The sequence below is a fragment of the Centrocercus urophasianus genome, unplaced genomic scaffold, assembly GCF_019232065.1.
Source record: "Centrocercus urophasianus isolate 14NV4802_14NV808 unplaced genomic scaffold, USGS_Curo_1.0 seq_16, whole genome shotgun sequence".
Taxonomy (NCBI): Eukaryota; Metazoa; Chordata; class Aves; order Galliformes; family Phasianidae; genus Centrocercus; species Centrocercus urophasianus.
Genome location: NW_024884711.1, coordinates 1,568,387 through 1,589,616, shown reverse-complemented (window position 1 = coordinate 1,589,616; position 21,230 = coordinate 1,568,387). Strand labels below are relative to the sequence as shown.

Genomic DNA, 21,230 nt, shown 5'->3' with positions numbered 1-21,230 from the left:
GTGCTCTCAGTATGTTGGTTATCCAAAAAAAAAAAAAAAAAAAAAAAGATTAATGTTTAGGGATTTTTTTCAAACAAAAGGCAATTCCCTCTAGAAAAACAGAGCATTTAATTCTGAAGAGATTTGCTTTTGGAAGGAGTATGGCTGTTACAATGCTTTGCATATATTAATGCAAATCACAGATGCTAGAGTGAATTAAAAAATGCATTCCCAGAGAGATTAATCCAAAACGAAAACTTATTCTATGCTAAGTTAAATAGGTGACATTGGACCCTCCTTTCATCACAAGCATAATAAAACACTATTTTGGATTGGGAATTTCATGTGTTCTCATAACAGTGATGACTGTTTCGATATTTATTTGCTTTGGTATTTCTAAGGAACACTTCCTACATTTTCCTTTATTCTTGGTATGTACACATTCCAACAGCCTTGTATCAAACAAGAACCATTTAAAAGGAAGATTTTGTTTGCAGAGATAAGCAGGTCATCAACAACTTGAAAGACAGAGTTACTGCAGGCAAGTCTGGCAACCTACCACCACCAAATTTCTTACTGAGTGTAGTTGCCACCTGTGGCTATAATTTCCATGACATCTCATTTCTTTACTGGTGGGAGGATCATCGCGTTGTCCAGGAGGCTTTGCCACAAGAATCATTAAAACTGCAGAGAAAAAGGCAAAAACCCACCAACAACCTCCCCTGTCCACAGCAAAGCATTTATTGGAACACGAATTAGAGAAGCAGTCCCTGGCAAAGCCCACTAATCTTTACGCACATGCATTGCCCCAGCTCTCTCAGCCTGTTCTCACAGGAGACATGATCCATCCCATGGATCATTTTTGTGGTCCTTCTCTGGATGCACTCCAACAGCTTCACGTCTCTCCAGTACTGAGGACTCCACATCTGGATGCAGCACTCCAGGTAAGGCCTCACCAGCGCACAGTAGAGCAGCAGGATCACCTCCCTCACACCGCTGGCCATGCATCTTTTGATGCAGCCCAGGACCTGGCTAGCTTTCTGGGCTGAGAGGGCACATTGCTGGCTCACGTCCAGCCTGCCATCCTCCAATACCCCCAGGTCTTTTTTGGCAGGGCTGCTCTCAACCCTTTCATCCCCCAGTTTTTATTGGTAATTGAGCTTCCCTCAGCCTAAGTGCAAGACCCTGCACTTGGATTTGTTGAACCTCCTGAGGTTCATCTGGATCCATTGCTCAAGCCTGTCTAGGTCCCTCTGAAGGCATCCTGTCCCTCTGGTGTGTCCACTGCACCCTACAGCTTGGTGTCATCAACAAACTCACTGAGGCTGCACTCAACCCCACTGCTGATGTCACTGCTGACGATATTAAAGAGCATCGGCCCCAGCACTGACCCTGGAGGACACCACTCATCATTAGTCTCCATACAGACACTGAGCCATTGACCACCATCTCTTTGGACCCGGACCTGCAGCCAGTTCTTCATCCATCAAACAGTCCACCCACCAAACTCCTATCTTTCCCATTTGTAGAGAAGGATGTTGCAGGGTACCATGTCAAAGGTCTGAGTTTCAGAACAGGTGACACGAGTGGCTCTTCCCTTGTCCACCGCTGCAGTGACACCGTCAGAGAAGGCCACTAGGTTGGTCACACAAGATTAGCCCTAAACAAGGGGCACACGGAGACAGGCTCCAATGGAGGCTGCAGAAAGGCAGATCGCAGTAACTGAGTCAGAAAACGATGAGTTCTGAGGATGGGGAGGGGTAGGGGGGAGAGGACGACGGGACAGGACAGACGACGATTAGAATAAAGCACGAACAGGACGTGGACGATGTGTAAAGAGACAACGGCAGACGAAGCCGCGGTGCCGGGAGGGCTGCTGGGAGGACGGGAGACGGCCTCCGCGGCCAACGGCTGTGCCCGGCGGGCAGATGCCGGCAGGCCGCGGGGCGCCATGGCGGACGGTTACCGGCTGTGGGCTCCCTCGCCCTTGGACGAGTCGCTGGGCTGGCTGCGGGGAACGCGGCCGCAACCTCCGCCCGCCGCCTCGGCGCACCCATTCCGCTGGGCCGGCCTGCAGGCGGCAGCGGGCGGGCAGCGGGGCGGCGGGGCCGCGTTGCCGCGGCCGCAAGCCGTGAGGTTGCAGAGCCTCGACGCCGTCTTCGAGCGGCTGGTGACGGCGCAGCCGCCGCGCCGGATCGGCGTCCTGCGCGTTTCGGAGCGCTCGGCTTTCTGCAGGGTGGTCGACCCGCGGCGGTGGCGGGCCCGCGGGCTGCGGGAGGCGGAAGCGAGGGTGGTCGCCGCCATGTGCCAGCAGATGATGCGCGCCATCCTGCTGCTGTACGCCGCCTACAAGAAGTGCGCCTTCGTCCTGCAGCACGCCCACTGAACGCCGGCGGAACGCAGCTCGGCGGGGCTGCCTTCGAGCCGCGCCCAGAGCTCTCACACTTGGAAGCCCCGCTCAGGCTCAGCGCGCTCAGCGCGCAGCCTTACCTGTGTGGCCCGACTCCAGAGCAGTACCGGAAGGCGGCTGGTGGAGGCAGGAGGCTGTGGAGGTGGCCGCCAGCTCCATCCGGTGGATGAAAGCCTGTGCGCCCCTTGCGCAGACGTGACTGCAACGCTTGCCTGCGTTTGCGACCTCCGCCTCACTGGTGCTGCGGGGAAGCACGATTCTGGCTTGCCGTGCTGTGCGAAACGTTGAGTGCGTGTGGAGGGACTGGAAGGACCTCACCCAAAGGAGAGGTGTTGCTGCTGCTGGACGGCACTCAGAGAAAAAGTGTTCACACTTAGTGTATAGCTGCAGGTACAGACTGCGAAGCTGCTTCCCCAAGCTAATGAACTTCTAATTAAAATCCTTCATATATTCATTTCTAGGGGAAAGGAGACCTGCAGAAAACCCTCAGGCACCCCTAAAGATAAGCCTTAGTCTCCTTAGTTTGTACAGTTTACCACCTTTGTCCATTATGAGAATTAACTGGCTTACAAAGGATTCAGATTGCTGTTCAGCATTCAGAACAAAATCTCTGCTCACTTACAACTAGTGAAGGCACTCGTGGAAATACAGTCTGCAAAGTTAACCCATCTACTTTTTTTCTTTGTTAGTTTGTTTTACTTAGAAGTAGAACTTACTAAGAAGTAGAGGAATACTTAGAACAAAAGTCGTGCCAGAAAAGTTATCAAGAATTTTTGCCTGTTTTAATTGAAACTTTCTGCACAATCAAATGCATAAATATGGTGCGTAGCTTGTTTACAGCTAATGAAAACAACTTGTAAAGAAAGTTTTTACCTTCAAAGTAACCTAAATAATATTTCTAATTGTTTTTAATGCCTTTTAAAAATACGTGTACATAGCTTTCTAGAAATGTACTGCTTGTATTTTAGCAGTCCAAATAAAAATTGTTCTGCTGTATTTCCTGCTAGTATAGGTCATTTATTACGAGTTCCATTAAGTAGAGTTACAAAGTATCACAAAAATTATAGCTTTCATGTAGAACTTCAGTTAATCTTGCCCATATAATTACAGGGGAAAACCATTTATAATGCGTTCATAGTCAATATTTAACGTCACTCTGATAACATAATCTTTATTCATTCTACTATGGAGATGAACGTTCAGGGTCATCCTAGCATTCAGTTTTTGCTTGTAATGACCTTCAGAAGTGCTTTCTCACTCCCATTTGTGTGAAGTATTTGTGCCCCCTCTTTCAGTAGGAGCTGGTTTGCTTTCTCTGCTCTCTGGAACAAGCTAACAAAGTTAGAATAGGCAAGTGTGACTGCTGGGAAGTACAGAACAAGAAAGAAAGAACTTAATGCAGAGTGTGTTCTTTACAACTGTTAATATTGTTAATGAAGTGTTCAGCATTAAGAGGAACCCAAGGTTTGTGCTTTGCTTGCCTATGGTATAGCAGCAGGGTATCAAAAACAAATGCTAGCTTTGGAGCTGGATCTGCAGTTCCTGATTTTGATTCAGAGCTGCCTATTAAAACTGGATGGATTCAGCCTTGCAGCACTGTAAGCTGGATTTTTCCTGTAAGTCATCATCAGAGCAGTATTCAGACCTGGCTCTGTGTTTTGGGCTCCTTTGAAGGCAAATTCATATCTGCTTTCCTTCTGAATGGGATGCTGCTCCTTTAACTAGGAAACGACAAGAGTAATTGAAAGTATGAAAGTAATACTTATGCAAATGGGTTATTTGACTAATAACTGATTTTTCTAAAAATCTTGTTTTAAAGTGATTGTGAAGACTTTAATAAGCACCCTATTAGCTGCCATGCAGATAGGTAATCATAAAGGACTGTACAAAGGAAAGTGAGCATTAGGGTCTGTTGATGGAACCCCTGTGCTTGGAAGGGTTGCAGGATCTAAGCATGAGCCATTAGAACTCTGCTGTTCTAACAATTCCTGAGAAAGTGATTGCTCTGATAAGTCTGGTGTATTTCTGAGATGTGTCTTTAATGAATTGCTGGTCTGCGATGATGGGAATTAAAGGGCTGTGTCTGCTGATACAAGCTGGTGCAGATCCCACTGTTTCACAAGCTACACTGGGAATGGATAGATTTTGAACTTTGTGGTACTGGGCCTCTGTTCCACACTCCTGACTTGTAAGTGCTAATCCTGAGGCAGGTAGGCACAACTAAGCAAGTTGGTCATGTTTGGCTGCAGAAAGAGCTACTGCTTTTGATACAGCAATCCTGTTCATATACAAAGATGGAGAAATACAGCCTTTTTAAACACAGTTCTGTGTAGATAAAGCTTTCCTTCCAGGAGGCCCAGGAACCACGAGTTTTTCTAACCCTTTTAAGTTTCACACTCTCAACGGTTTCTCCTGCTGTTTGCTCACTTTCCAGTTCCTTCCACACACACTACTGCAATGAAACCAGAGCACCCAGCACATCATTGCCACTGGCTTTCAAGGCACTCACTGCTGAGATCAGGCCTTAATCATTACACTCTTGGTACCTTGCGTTGGTACTGTGCTGTCTGTTGGTCCAATGACATTAAACAAGATGTGTAATTGCCTTTTTGTTTTCTCTGAATAAGTGCATGGCATAACTTTAGATTCAGTGAGAGCTGAGCTTGGATGTAAATTGAATAGCAGCCACCCGTTGCCGTACAGGATGCCTCTGGAGCCAGTTCAGTGGTCCAGGCAGTCAGGGTAAGAATTTATTTCCAAGCCAGCAGATACTTGCTTCACTTCACTGACATAAATCATTTTTCTTCAGCTTAGTTGGTGTGGTTCTCAGGGATAGAGACCCACAGATAAGAAAGAGCAACTCATACATCTTTAAACAATATACCACAATGCCACCTGCTCCTGGGGACACTCTTACTGGTGTCCCCAAGTTACCATTTTCACTTTTGAGGAAACAAAGTAAAGCTGTGAAATCCAGATATATTTATACAAGCATAGGAGATACTTTCTTCTAAGCAATAAAACTCCTTCTATTACCTCCATTCTAAATTTCACCTGTAGCCAGGCAGTCTCAATTATTTTATTATTATTTTTTCCTCAGTGGCAGCTGTGACACTGATTAAGCATCCCTTTTGAGGGGTGCTGATCAGGTACCTGTAGGCACAGCTGTAAAGCATGCTCCTTTCAGTCTAGTCAGGGCTTTGCTCAGGTATTTTAAAGCTGCATTATTCCTACCACCCTTGAAGCAGGTCTGCATAGAGCCAGCTGTGCTCTTTGTTTCAGTTCGCAGCAGGCTGCAGTAGGGACAGAAGGAGACAGAGAGGACTTGGGCTGCAGGTGAGACTTAGTCCTGGTTGCCCTGGGAAAGCTCAAAGTAGCGAAGCACCATCATCCTCCATGCTAGAGAGGGATATGCTGACTTGGGAGGTCTAGGAGAAGGAGAGAGAAATTGCCTTCACCATTTAAATGACAGCGACTTCTTTTTCTCAAAGCTTCATAGTCATTAATGATTTGCAACATGAATTACTCATTCTGTTGCCCTGGATTGTTTCACTGAGTTCAAGATTAAACTTGGCATTCTCAGTAGTAAGCTGAATTCAGAGCAGCATTGATTGCTGCCTCAGCAGTGCTGTGATCTGCTTGCAGCGGCCATGGAGACCAAGAACTTAAACAAAGGGAGAAGATGGGCCAGCAGATGCAGCTGAGCTGATGCATGTTTACATACAGACTCTGGACAATCTTGGCTGTGATTGTGTACTCCTCAAAACACTCCTAGGATCACTGCTCGGAGGCTCCTTCAATTGCCTCTTCTACTGTGCTTTCAAAAAGAATTTGGCCATTTAAGTTTGGCTATATCTCAGATGCATCCACAGCATTTCTTGTCATCTGTGAGCAACTGTGCCATCACATGCCACAGAGACACTAGCAGCAGCATACCCTCCTCAGCTCTGGAGCAAGGAACAAGGCCCCTTCACACAGCTTGCACATGTAAGGCCCTAAGGGACCATCAGTCTCCTACCTGAGCTGGTCTTTCACTCACATCTCTGGGGCTTTGTTTGACCCTCACGAGTCATCCAGTCACTTCCGCTCTCAAATCTGAACTCTGGCTTTGCTTGATCAGCAAAGCTGTTTTTTTTTCTATTTAGAGATATGATTCATAACATCTCATGGCACCACGTATTTTCAAAGTTAATCTGATCAGGCCCAAACTGTGAATCACTCTGTTTTTCAACCACACTAAATGTACTGCAGATGTGAGACTTCTGTGTCCAAGTTCAACTGGCAGGTCATCACATGCATCCTTATGCAGATGCAGTGGAAAAGCATCCAATTCGTATGTTCAATTCCTATAAGGAATCTTAACACCAGCACTAGACCTGCAGCTGCATGGGGCTGGCTTATTGTTCAAACTACTGGAGGCAGGGATGAGGATGGCCTCCCCAGCTGCTTCTATAGGATGTGGAGATGGGTATCCCATTCTCTTTGCTTCTGGGACTTTCAGACATGGCCAGATGTGGCAATAATTGGGAATCTGGCTTCGACTCTAAGTTTGTGGCAGTTCTATAATGTGCCTGGCTGCTTAGCAAGCAAGCAAAGCACTGAAAAATGCTGCATTCTTTCACATCAGTGCAAATCCAGGGGTTTAAGCCAGTTTTGTAGGCATAAAAGGTCTTCTCGATAGGCTTTGAGTGGCCATTCCACAGCACATGGTCTGCAGCTGACCAAGTGCCCTTTGGGTTAAGGCAGAGATCAGACAAGGTTGGGATTGATACACAACTACTAGCAACTGACAGTGTTTCTGTTCCTGCTGTTTGTACCTTATCAGCACTAGTGCACAGGGAATCTCCCTCTTCTAGATGTTCATTGTGAGCCCTTTTGGAAAAAACAAAACAAAACAAAACCAAAAAAACCCACATTGTTTTTGCTAAAGGAAATCAAACTTTTTTGGGGAAAAACAACAACAACAACAAAACCGCTTCAGAAGGAGTAAACCTGATTTAAAACTTTCCTAAGCATGTTACTGAATTCTCTGTAGCATCTTGACTCATTGCCTACTGTCGCAGTATTCTGTTTGCTCAGGGTAGCTTTTGCTTATATATAACGACAGCTGCCTTATTAGGGATTCATCTTGAGATTCTGACACTGCAGAACATACATAGCACCTCGGAGCTGCAGCACCTTGCTTATCTTGCTAATAAGATGCCAAGAGGAGAAACAATGACGCAAGTTCTGGCTTAGTCATGAGACAGGTGCCACCCACACTTGGGTTGCGCACAGCCACAGCACAGGCTGATCTGTTGGTGCCAGAAGGAAAAAAAACCCCTTGAATCAGTGACAGGTGTAGGAAGCAGTGCTTCCCTAGTGAGCATTCAGCAGCATTAGTCTGGGGCTCATCACATAATTTTCTTCCTCTTCTTTTGTCCACATGGCGAGTAGTATTTGGGAGCTTGGATCTCTCCCATTCGTTAAGTAAACCTTGATGAGCCTGGAGGGAAAGGGCAACAATCAAGAGAGAAACGATCCTGTTATTGCCTAACTCCTTTCCAAATGTATAGTTCCTTATAGCACACCAGAGGCTGTTTTGGAAGAATTGCTGTTGTATCCTCATCCTTCAAACATTGTGCACACTGTGTACACTAAAGTAAGTCAATCCTGTCGGGGGCTTTTCGTTCAAATGGCTGTTTTTTCAATTAGAAAGAAAACAAGAAGCATGATTAAATTTCAGATTGCCAGTCTGTTTACAGACATTGGCTTTAAAACGTATTTGTTAAGCACCATCTGCTGTACATTCAGAAAATAGCAACTAAACCTGCTAATCTCTTCCCAGCTTTTAATGAAGTTACAAACTATTGGAACGTTCTCTATTATCAAATACATTATTTCAGCTGCAGAATGTTCATTCTGCATTTCTATAGTGCTCCAATTACATTAGCTCTGTATCGTTACACACACAACAAAGACTGAAACAGGCACTTGGGGGAGAAGCTGCATTACACAACGCCACGTCCTAGGTCAGGACAGCAAAGGAGACAGGGAAATAATAGCTGTGTTGAGCCTGACTTCCAGATGTATTAAATAAAATGAGATGAATGCAACTGAAGACAAAACATTGCCTTTCAAGGGCAAATTGAGCGTGCCGTGACTGCAGGACAGTGATACAAACAGAAGCTACACATCAGCTCAAGATCCTAAATGGAGAATATTAGCTTTGCAGTACAGTTTAATTATCAGATCTGTTATTACCAATGCTCTCAGCCGTCGCAGCTCTACTGAACACGAGCTGTAGGTGATGAGGGAAAGCACTCCAATTACCAGCCTGAATTGAGTGAAAAGCCTGAAAGGAGTAAATAAACATAGAAAACATTCAAATGAATAACAGCTGCCAGTCATTTCCCTCAGCTTCTGTTAGGCCTTTCATATTTTTTTAAAAGATGATTTTCTTTCTGAGCAAGAAAAAAAATAATATGAAAAAGAGTCAGCACAGACTGACCAAACCAATGAAGGAGAATCCTGATGCTTAAAAGTGAAGCTTTGAGTTCTGGCCTGGCCCTTTCCAGGAGGTTCCTTTGTAAAGCTGGGTGTCTTCACTGTTTGTGGTTCTCACAACAGATTTGGGGTGCAAGCACTTGCAGCAGCTGGAGGTATCCATAGGACCTATATTGTGCCCCAGGAATAGCACAAGTGCTCAGGAAAAGCCTTTATGTTGAGAGGACAAGGTGTTGACTGTTTCTGAGCTTAATCTCACCAACAGCCTGGTGAAGTCCGGCAAGAGAGAAATGAGGGCGACGAACTGCACTTTGCTTGGAAGAAAAACAGTCACTGCAGCATTCTTGGTGAGGATGCCACATCTAAAATAGCTTTGAAAAATAACACTGAGGAGCCATCACCGATGAGTCCAAGGTTAGAGATATTTGACCATGCAAGTAGTCACCCATCAGGCCTGCTCACCCAGCCTGCGAACTTTAGAGTGTGACACCTCTGCACTGCCTCACATCCCTGTAAAGGAACAAAGACTGGCAAGATGAGCCTGTCCTCCTCGCAGTGAGCGCTCCCTGTGCTGAAGAAGCCTGTCATGGGCACTTCACATAAGTGCACTTAGTATAGACCAAGCAGGGAGTCCCATATCATGCCCCTTGAAGCTGGCATACTGTGTTCAGATTTGGAGTCCTCAGTACAGGAGGGACGTGGAGTGCATCCAGAGAAATGATCCAAGGGATGGATCATTTCTCTCCTATGAGAACAGGCTGAGAGAGCTGGGGCTGTTCAGCCTGGAGAAGAGAAGGCTCCAGGGAGACCTGATAGCAGTCTTTCAGTATCTAAAGGGGGCTGCAGGAAGGAAGGGAACAGACTCTTCAGTAGCGTCTGTGGTGGTGGGACAAGGGGAAATAGTTTTAAATGAGAAGAGGGGAGATGTAGGTTGAATATAAGGAAAATGTCTTTTACAAATGAGGGTGGTGAAGCAGAGGAACAAGTAGGCCAGAGAGGTAGTAGATGCCCCATCCCTGAAGACATTCAAGGCCACGCTGGACCAGGCTCTGAACAGCCTGCTTTAGCTGTGGATATCTCTGTTCATTGCAGGGGAGTTGGACTAGGTGACCTTTAAAGGTCCCTTCCAGCTCTAAAGATTCTGTGATTCTATGATTCTATAGCTATGAAGCATGCAGCACTAGTAAACCTATGAATTTAAAGCAAACAAACTCTTACCTTCTGCACTCTCCCTGTCTCGGCCCAGGAGTGTGAAATCCACCAAAAATATCTTCTTCTCACTCAGTCCTGGCCATCTGGGTTTATGAATTATTTGCTCTTTCCAAAGTAAAGCAGGTTCCTCTTTGCAATAACTACTTAGCAGCTGCAAGGTCTGATCTACAGCCCCATGGATCCTTACAGGAGCCTTGCACAAACACAAATCAGTGTATTTCTAAGAAATCCATTTCTCCCAAAGTTTCAGTGGTTTTATAAAGCATTACCATCTCAGTTCCAGAGGTAAATGGCAGTAAAGGAACTGGCCAAGTGGTATCACATAAGCCAGACATCACCAGAAGCCAAAGTATCAGCTCCTATGTCACGGGTATACCTAAAAGCAAAGCCTCCTCTCTCCTCCATCCATCCAGGAAATTACTGAATTTAAGATCTTGGAGAACACAGCATCAGCCATTGTGTGGAAAACATTGTGTGTTTCTGAGTTAGACCATGTAACTCAGAACAGCTGTTTTCACAGATAGCTATGAAATAATTGAGCTTCATTTTTTATCTAGATAAAGATAATAAATATAAACAAGTAAAGTCTTTAAAGGGAATAAATGAAGTATTTACAAACATATTCATCACAAACCTGCTTTTACAAAATCACATTAGTACAGTATTCTTGCATAAGCTGTATAGACATGCAAAGACAAGTCATGTCCAAGTTGGAATTTTGGAGTTCTAGAAGATACATTAGACTATGTATTCATTTTAAATTCAACCAAGTATAAACTGAGATGTACTGATAACAGAAGTTTGTTAAAATCTTAGATTTCATAGTTCCATGAATACACCTCAGGATAAATCTCTTAAAAAGTTAGCATGAGTACACAATGCAGTTCTAAATATTGCACTGTAAGCATTCTGCAGGGATGCTCTGGACACCTCAAAGCATTCTACCCAAATTGCATATCAAATATCTCATGTAACCAATACAGACATTAACGGCTTCAAATATCTAATATGTGTGATGCACACTGTAATTTTCCCTGCTGCTTCTCTTCCCCTTGGTCATTTGCAGGGTAACAGTGAATTACAATGAACAAGAGGTCAAAAACAAAACCCCCCCCAAAACCAACAGTGTAAAACCCCATTCCAAACTAAAAAAACCCTCATGTCTTTTGGCAGAAATACTATTCTATGAGTTCCTCCAGGGTTATTCTTGATGCACGTCAAGATAAAGAAATTCAGGACTGTACATCAGACATGGGGAGAACCAAACCTCTGCATATTTACACCCCAAACTAGAAACATCCACGTGTCTGAGATGGGAGAAACAACTTCCTCCAAACACTACTCGCTTATTCCTGTCCATTCAAGACCTAGGGTGCTTTTAGCTGCAGAACTGCAGTAGTACATAAGCACGTCTGGATTTTGATCCCTATTCTGTTGAACCCAGCTGAGTGTTTCTGCAGGTCTTGAAAGCCACTCAGTACTTGTTAACGCAGTCGAATACTTGAAGGAAATGCAAATAAAATAAAATATTTAAAAATCAGTTTTGAAATCCACTTTTTTTTTCCAACAGTTTCTATATTCACTCTTCCTTTGCCCTTCTTAATGCTATTTACCATAATCTGTGAAAGCAAGTTAGCTGCAACAAATTACTTTTTTTTTTTTCCTTCATTTAAAAAGCATAATTGTTTACACTGATTTAGGCAGTAGCTACTTTTATTCTAACACAGTGCTATCAGAGATTGATATTGAACTACAGTAGCAGCATTTAGAAGCAACTAGAAGTGAAATAACTGGGGGCAGATGCATCAGGATTGTAGTTTACTTCCACGACTATAAAATCTCAAACAGTTTAAAACCTGTATGGCTAGCAGCATTTAATTCACTGAAATCCTTCCTTCCTTCTAGCAATATAAGATAACATAAAACCAACTCCAGTGTGTTCCTTTTCTTTAAACACCCTTTTTCTTTCAAAAAAATAAAAGAGTAAAACTGAGTAAAGGATTAAAATGTAAGAAATGACTGCATTAGCATCAGAAATCAGTAGAAAAAAAAAATTCCCCGATCTTTTGAAGTCTCCAGAAAGCACTGACTTCTGTGATGTTCTGATAGCAGATAGCAGCATGATCATAAAACAGATCTATAGAAATGATAAAGTACAAAATATCGTCCTGAAAGATTTAAGATTTGATGCTGCAGGTGCTGAACTCCTTGGCCCTGACCCAGCAGACCATTTAAGCATGTGGTTAGGAATCAGCATGCATGTTACCCCATTGAAACAAACACAGTTATTCAAACCTGGAGCACACAGTTAAGTGCTTTGAAAGATTGGGTCAATAAAGTACCAACCACTTACTTCCAGAGCATAAGTCTGAATTACTGCTAAGGCCAAGTATTACGTAGCTGTTTGTTACATGGCTTATATACCACTCTCTGAAGCACACTCTGAAGCATTTCTTCACCACAAGAAAAAAATCCAGGTCTGTCTGGGCAGGAAATTTCTCCATTCCCATCACTTCACTTGCCTGTGCAAAACCAAATTACACTGATGCTCAAGTATAAGCATCCCGTGGGGAGCTCATATCACTATCAAAGGCACGGTGGTTATATGATGCTGCCCGCTCCATCCCATGTGCACACACTCCATTACAGCCAACTTCCTCCTGTATGCAAGCCTAGCATAACAGCTCACAATGAAAAGGGTAAAGTCATGCTAATGGCAAATGTCACATTTCATAAGAAATACTGCTTGATGCTGAGCAACGCTGCTGCCTGGTGAAAGAGCTGTTATCAAAAAGAAAGCGTGTGCCTCCTTAATACTGAGTAGAATTTGCAACTTGATCTTACAGGTAGGAGCAGGACTATTTCTAAATGTGCATTTGTAGCCTTTGTTCTGACTGTTGTAGACTGGGGAATAGCTGTGCGCTCGCTATAATACGTATCAAGGAGGAAACCAAAACACATTTGTTACGCTCATGGAAGCAAGAGAGCCGTATTCTGCAGATGTTTGCTGCTCTCAGACCAGGAAATAAGATCCCTTTCCTTAACTGAAGTGACTTTTACTACTGTTATTTAGAGGTTGTGAAGTTGGAATAGAAGCCCCTAATTTTATTTTAATTATGCTTTTATATACCTGTCAATATATACCAGTTCTGTTCAGATCCGAACATACGATTCCACTGTGGTTAGTGCTTTTTTGTTCTGTTTTGTTTTGCTTTGTTTTTGCTCAAGGACTACACACCAATTTTGCCTTTGTTGGGCAACAGTTCAGTTCTAACATTGTAGAGTGAAAATATCCACATAGGACAAAAGTGTAAAAATCCTGTTACTGCTTTCTCCTTTCTTACTTGCCTCTGACCTTCTGCCTGATTCTATCTCACCTTGTTGTACCATCTTCACTCAACTACAGCTGCCTGGCCAGCTGGAGGATCCAGAGTTACCTCCTCACCTTCATTGCAGAACCCTATCCTGCTGTTACAGACTGCATAGTGCTCAGCTATCACCGTGATGATTGCACCAGAAATACTGATCTGTGCAGCAGCCTTTACAAGAGAGAGAAGGAATTCTGTAATGGCAGCGCAGTTAGGTTTTTGTCCTGAAACGTTGCAGTGTTTCTGCAGTTGTTTCTGTACAAAGGCAGAAATCTCTCTCACCACAGGGCTTTCTAATATGGTAAAATCAAGGATAGCAGAGCAAGCATTTGATCAGCGCACCTAACATAAAGTTCCTGTTTTTCAAGAACTGAAACCTCGGAATAATGCTCCCTTCGTTGGAACAGCTCTTGAGATCCTGTAACATCTCACTGCTTTGGGCTAAATGCTATTGACTGCACCTCTTTCTCCAACTCATCCGTCTGCAAACGCATGGGCTATTGTTCACACATCCCTTATCGCTGATGTTACCTTGTCAACTAGTCATGAAGGAGAAATAAATGTAACTCTAAGCAGTCGCTCATCAGTTCAGCTTTTGCAAATGTTGGCTTCTGTCAAGAAGAAGCTAAGCAGTGCCTTTGAACCCTGTGTTCAAACAAAGCAGATTCTGATGAGAATAGCTTATTTATTTTAGTTTATCTATTTATGTGATGTAAGAATAGGGCCACATCTGGGCAGGATATAGGAATCTTTTCATTTTTTCTCCAAGTGCATACCTAACTCTGCAGAAGAAAGGGATTCTTGGAAGAACCAACAAGGTCTTGGGCTACAATTCAAATTGCTCTGCTTGGCTATGTAAACCTCAATATATATGACAAAAATAGACACAATTGAAAGTAAATGAGGAGGAAGTAAATGTATTTTACCTCCACAAATGCCAACTGAAAGCTGGCTTTGAAGCAACAGGGATATGGGAGATAAGGGACAACCTGATCCAAAGCAGACCTAGACAGACCAGTAAGATACTTGCTGACATTCCCCTAGGGAGATTTAGCATTTTTCTACCTACAGACTTGAAAAAGGTGCATAAACAAAAATACCTCATTTTTCCCAGTGAAGTACAAAGTATTAAATGACCTGCCGGGGAACACATAACGGGTTAATGGCAAAGCTACTGATCCAAGTCTTCCCTTGAGTCCATCCACAGTTTCTCAGACTTCCCTTTTGGATCAGGTTTTGGTTGGAAGCTCTGCTCCTTCGAATATATTTCACTTATATCGGCAAAAAGTTATATGCATGGATTGACCTAAGCACAAACAAGATCAAACCCATCTGTTTTGCATGGTGAATACACCATATGAATCGTCAGCCTTCTGCTGTTATGAAAACTACATTTTTGCCATAGCATGCTAAAATTGGAGTATCAGTAAAATTTTGTCAAAAATAAATCTCCACCAACACACAGGAACTTTCCAGCCCTGGCACACTAGGGATAATATTTCATGAGCCATGAGAGGAGAACGAGAAAGAATGCTGCATAAAGGAGGAAGATAGGCTGTAACCCAAACTTTCTGAGGCTTGTGGCCATCTTATTATTCCTGTTATTGGAGTAGACTTCCAGCTTCTGAACAGTGTGGAAGATGGGCAAACAGTAGAGTAGAGTGAGACAGCCCCAGCTGCGACTGACACAGCATGAACAGCTCAGGTACAAGCATACCCTGAATAGCACTGTGTAACTACCCATAGATAGGGATGGAAAAACTCATACCAAGCTGAAATGTGGGAGCAGTCTCTGGAAAAGCAGAGCTCCTTTAGCTTATCCAATACAAATGATCTAGGCAGATGATAGCTCTACCATAGCCTCAGCAATTGGAGTTCAGAGGAAAAAGCCCAGCAACGCAGCTCTAGGGCACAGATATCTTAAAAGGAAAAACCAGTTTCTTTTCTTTCCCAGTTTACATCACTAGCAAAAAGCAGGGGGCTGCCCTCAATTAGACAGATGTAGAAAAGCAATGCTGAGGAATGAGTCCTCATTTTGAGATGACCTATAGATCAGATTTCAAACCGAAGCATTTAGGATTTCAAAAGTAAAGAGTTCATCCTACAGATAGTCAGCATCACCTCTTCACCTGGCAGCAATTAAGCATTGCTTGAATACTGTCGATAGCCTGAGAGAGCTGGAGGGCTCTCCCTTCACCTTTCACTCACCTTCATTAGTCAGGAGAAGAAAAGAGGACACCTTTGCATACTTTCATCTATGCAGTTCACTGTGCATGTATTTTTGTTTTGGAAACACAGTAAGTAATGAAAATCAATCAGCAATGAAAATCAATCCCAACCTAGAGCTGGGCAAATAACCTTTTTATTGGTTAAGACCTCACATCTCAGCACCTAAAACTCACAGGCTGAAATGTTCTGCAGTACAAACTGATGCTTTAAATTATTTTAATGACTACAATTTTATGCTTGAACTCTACGGACCAATTGCAGTTGTTCTACATTTCAGCTCCACTATTCAGTTATCACACGAGCCGCATAAAGCCCTCTGAGTTTCCTGCTCTGACAGGATCTGCACATTTGCAATTCTGCTTTCCAGCACATTTGTGTATGAGCCTTTGAAGCCTCCTCTGCCAGTAAAACTGAATTATTTGATTGTTCCAAGAAAAGAAACACAAAATGGGACATAAAAACAGCAAGCTGATTTTATTCAAATTTGGGTAAACAACCGTGGAATGCTCCTGGCATTATTTGCCCAGCTCTTTTTAACACTGTGGTGGTACAGCATTTTGGATAGTGTGATGCCTACCCTACTCGTGCTCACTCAGCATCCTCCTCCAGGATAGGACTGCAGAAAGCTGTATAACTCAAATGCATTGCATCCACTCACTCACTGCAAACTCAGATCCTGCAAAGCTTCCTGGAGGGTGAAATAAAGGAGAAAATTGTTCAAGGCATTACAACATTACAATGTGCAGTTTCGAATGGAATAATGGAAGTAGCTGTGTGGGAGGATATTACTTCATTACAAATTTCAATCAGATGCCTGAAGATTTCTGTCTTCTCTGGAGAACATGCCATCGGGTTCTACAGGAGGCTTTCCAGTGGAAGAAAAATACACCCCCTACTCCCCCTCCCTTCAGACTTGAGAAAGCTGTATGGCTTTTTAAACAGTTTCTAATGAAATCCCATATTATTGCTTCTCCCCCGGGACACTTCAAAAGTCGTGCAAACTTCACAGAGCCCACATGTTCCTAAACCGGTAAAAAAGACCAGTAAGGAAATAAACTGCAGTTCTCCAATTAGTATCTGACATTCTCTACTGGTTTTTTTTGGAAAGGGGAATTTGTCTTTCTTCTTCGCCACGCTGATAAATTAAATTAGTTATTATTATTAGTTATTAAACCCGGTATTATTTCATGTTTTATGGCACACCAAAATCAAAAACTCTAATTCATAGTGGGATTTGCTTTCTGCATAGTATCTGGGGGAAATATGAAACAAGCCCAGCAGTTTAGAACATGCTAGAGGGGCTGAAACTGTGCGTGAGCGTTTTCTTCGAGCTCCTTATTGTGTATTCACAGCTATTGCCAAGCACAACAACATAAACGGGGTTTTAGGATATGAAATGGGAAGTGGTCAGATTTTCAAAGCAGGCTGCTGGGTGCTGAACACTTTTGAAAATCTGGCCCTTGACTCTTTGGTGCCATTCCAGAAAGAAATCTCTCTCCTCTGGCGCCTGGCCAATCAACGCTGGAAATCCTTTTGCACAGTTATTTCAGTAAGGCGTAAAAAGCCGATCCCTGGCTTTCTCTGCGTGATTAAGCACTGTCACCAATCACTATGCAGCTCTAAGGTATGCATGAAATATTCCCAGATAAATCCTCCATCTCCAGAGAAATGTGTTTCCCGTACAACCGTAAATCCGGGTTCTGTGTTGAAACTAATCCAGTCTGGCAATGCTGCAGCCCTAGAAAAGTTTCCTTGGAAACGACAAACTCATGCAATGGCAAAGTCATCCAATCTTTCCATGCCACTATGTTATATTAAAAACACCTGGTTTATTTATACAATGACTTACAGATAAGGGTTTTAGAAGTAATAATACATAAACTTTATAGCAAAAAATATACATATAATAATTCATCCTTCTATGATGTATAGAAATGATGTATATCTGTGTGTGTGTACATATATATAAATATATGGGTTGTACTTACGTTTAGGGCACTTGTGTATAGACATGTGTATCTACATACACACAGTATGCATTTATATATCTTTGTTGGGGCCACGTGTGTATACATAAACACACACGAATACACACAGGAGCATATTTACACTCTGTAAGTAGAGCTGCACTTTGCAGAACCTGTGCACGAACAGCTGCAGTCCTTTGCTGTCTGTGAGCATCAGGTGGGCCAGTGACAGCCACGTTAGTGTCCATGGAGAGAGAACAAATGTCATCGCTGAGGGCATAGGACTGGCTTGATGCATCTTCCTTTGTGAAGAACTAGATTTGCTGGACAGTGGCATCCTGCAACGCAGGGCTTGTTGCATGGGCCAATCTCATTCCAGTTATCGCATGTTTTGACACATCCTGGGCCACAGGTGTCATAAACTGCACCGTGTTTACACTGGGTTGCTGAAAGGCAGTCAAAAGAAACAAAAAGATGCACATTACACAAAGTCATACAAGGAACACTGTGTATTTAATTGCTTACTTTCTACTGAAGGCATCTAAAAGAACATTTTGGTATTATGATCACATAGAGGAAAAGTTAGTTATAAACAGATTCCACTGCATGAAATGTGATGTGACATAACACAGCAGATGTAAAGACAGTAAACTTCCCAGTGGAAAAGGCATCAGGTTCCTAACAGTCTTGAAATATTTGAGAATTTTAACACCAGCAATAGTCTATAGCAGTTTGGCAAGGTTTCTGTCTAGAAGCAGAAGTGTTTTCCATTTAATGCTTAACATTGTTTACATATTTGTTATATGTAATACCTTTTATCAAGGATTCCTGAAATATTTACATGGCTAGACAGTTAGCAGTTCCAGTCTTACAGGAAGAAAAGACAGTCATTCATCACAATGGACTTTCTAAGATTATACTTTCAGTATTGCATATTGCAGCATATCAGAACGATGCCGTTAATTCAGCAGTTCCATATATATATCAGTGATTTCCATCCTTCATGCTGTTTTACCAAGGGATCACTGAGAATGAAGAGTCTCATACTTAATGATTCCAGTATCTCTTCATTGATTTATGCAGTTGACAGTTCAATGGATTTCCAACATAAAAGACCACTGAGGTTTCAGCTAAAAGCACTCTAAGCCCACCAGATCAATATTTAAACTCTTAACATTTTATATCCTGCCTTTTTAGTATGGAGAATAATGCATGGCTCAATAGTGAATAAAAGCCTGTTATTCTTTCTAACAGCTGTGCTGATGGCAAAAACAAGTACTGAAAAAATAGTTTATAGATGGTAACAGGCTCTCAAGCATCCAGAATCATCTCTCCCTATTTACAGAGAGATGGTTACTTCAGAAAGATTTCTTCAATTTTGAGAGAGATCGGAGGTGCAGGTTTTGTTAAAGAACAGTTCTGTTATGGACCAAAAATGTGTGGAATAGCCTTAGAGTGTCACTACAGCACTGATATTATTCACAAAGAGAAAATATGCAGGAAAAAAAAATACAAAACCTGATTAAAATACTGAAGAGTGTAGCAGGAAGGATGGTGGAAGTCTTAGTGCTAAGGCATCATTAGTTTAAGGGTTCTTCTTCATCAGTAACAAAGTGATCTTCAAAACAGTGCAAGTTTTACTTCTTACACATCTTACAGCATTTATACCCATGCAAAAAGGAGAACTGAAAAAGGAAGGAATTCTGAGAAGAATGCATACAACAGTTTCAGGACAGCTGTTAAGCGCACAGACAAAAAACGGATAGTACAGCAGGCAATAATCCTGGAGTTACAGCAAATTAAAGAGCTGAATATTAGACAGATATAAGGTAGATCTTAGAAAATAAAGTTTTCTAGCTGTAAGTATATGAAAACTCTAGAGCAAACTACTCAAGAACTCTGAGAGACACTTCTTATTGAACATCAATCTAGAATAAGATGGGAAAATCATCTTTTAGCAGTGTTTGAGATAAGCTTATTCTGCTTGGGGGTATATATCTTTTGGGGACGTTTTTTCTAGCTACACATTTCTGTCTTGCTCTTCATAACTTCTGTGTGCCCTGAAGAAGGGAATAAGCAAAATTAAAAAATTAAAATGAAATTTAAACTAAAGGGGAAATTTAGGAGGTTGGAAAGGCATGTAAGCAGTAATTGAGCACACACTAAAATGCTAGATTCACTGCAAACTGCATTTCCATAGCGTGTTTAGAAAAGAGATTAAATTTCTAGTGGGGTGGAAACAAAAATGCAAAGAACTTCCAGAAGCTTCACAAACATATCTGTCAGTGCATTTTGTAAATGCATTAATTGTGTAGAAAAGTAGACCAAGATGTTCAAAGCACAACGTGAGTTAATTTAAAGGGTCTGTGATCTTAAGTTTTTAGGCTGTACACAACCCACAGAGCTTTACAGTAGTAGCAGCCAGCCCATTTGTTCCACCTGAGCTATGCTTGGTGCCTTAGCCAGGAAGTTTGAGGAAAACTGATGGCCCAAGATCTCTTTTCCACTTGCTCCTGTCTGCTCCAAAGTGAAGAGTATATATGACAGGCTGCTGTCAGCAGCTGTAGTGCCCCTAAGTACTCCCCATCTCTACTACATGTGGATAGAGGCCTTCTTGCATTGCAGACGCCTCCTTCTGCTTGAGATGCCATGTAGAAGATAGAATGGCTTTATTCTCTGCTGTAGTCACTTCATAGTGGTGTTATTAGCTTACTGTCAAGGGAAAAATCAGAAGAGTACAATGGCTGCTGTTTAAGTTCCCTGCATGGTTTTCATCGTTGAGTGCTTTAGTTGTTAACGTGTGGTGCAACTAATCTAGAACATTCCACTTCATCAACAGTTTAAAAAATAAAAATAAAGGCATTCTGCAATAGGCTTCCCAGGGACTGTTGAAATGAAATTTCCACAGAAATTTCTGAGCTACTGTTTTTGCAGCTTCTTCTGTCGATGTTGTACAATTTGGGCTTTCAAGATGTTTCAGAGGACATTCGATTTAGATATCCATCATGGTGCCTGACGTTCAGCAACAGGTCTGGGTGCTAAACTTGTGATACATGTGTTCTGATCTTTCCAATTTTCGGTGCTTAAGAAGTTTTCACTGAAAAGTCAGAACAGCCTTTCTCCCTCTAATACATACAGAATAAAACCATTAAAGAAAAGCAAATTGTAGCAGGGAAAAAGAGTGACTGGCCAGAAAATTCAATAGCGGAAAGAAGGAGACCCAGGAGAGAAGAGTCAAAATCAGATAAAGCCTCATTCTCCTCTATCACATAGGGATGAAAGCAGAAAATCATTCAGTTTTATGAGGCTGTTGGAGCATTTTAGTGTATCAGTGCTTCCATGTGCACTTAGCATTCTCTTATAGTTCCTGTGTGCTTATTCTGTGTAGTCATGCCCATGCTAAACAGCAATTGGCATTGCCTTTACCAAGAAAGCCTCAAAAGGCCAGCAAGCTTTGCACTCAAATATTTTGCCAAGGCCTTAGAGGGAGGATACACTGTTGAACTGAGGGAGGAGGAAGAGCATGTAGGAAATTCAGCCTCCTGAGCATCCTGTTTGGCTGACTGTCCAGACAACACA

General features: G+C 42.6%; 2 protein-coding genes across 2 annotated transcripts in view; one reads left to right on the top strand and one right to left on the bottom strand.

The window, feature by feature from the left end:
- Positions 1-1,930: 1,930 nt before the first annotated feature.
- On the top strand, positions 1,931-2,365 carry FANCD2OS (FANCD2 opposite strand). Its single transcript, XM_042816808.1, has one exon. It carries the CDS (start codon positions 1,931-1,933, stop codon positions 2,363-2,365), a length of 435 nt encoding a protein of 144 aa, XP_042672742.1.
- Positions 2,366-17,493: 15,128 nt separating this feature from the next.
- BMPER (BMP binding endothelial regulator) overlaps positions 17,494-21,230 on the bottom strand; it is a 143,197-nt gene continuing 139,460 nt past the window's right edge. Inside the window, exon 15 of the mRNA XM_042817593.1 lies at positions 17,494-18,097. Coding sequence (XP_042673527.1) covers positions 17,916-18,097 — 182 coding nt within the window. The 3' untranslated portion in view covers positions 17,494-17,915. The remainder of the gene's footprint in view (positions 18,098-21,230) is intronic.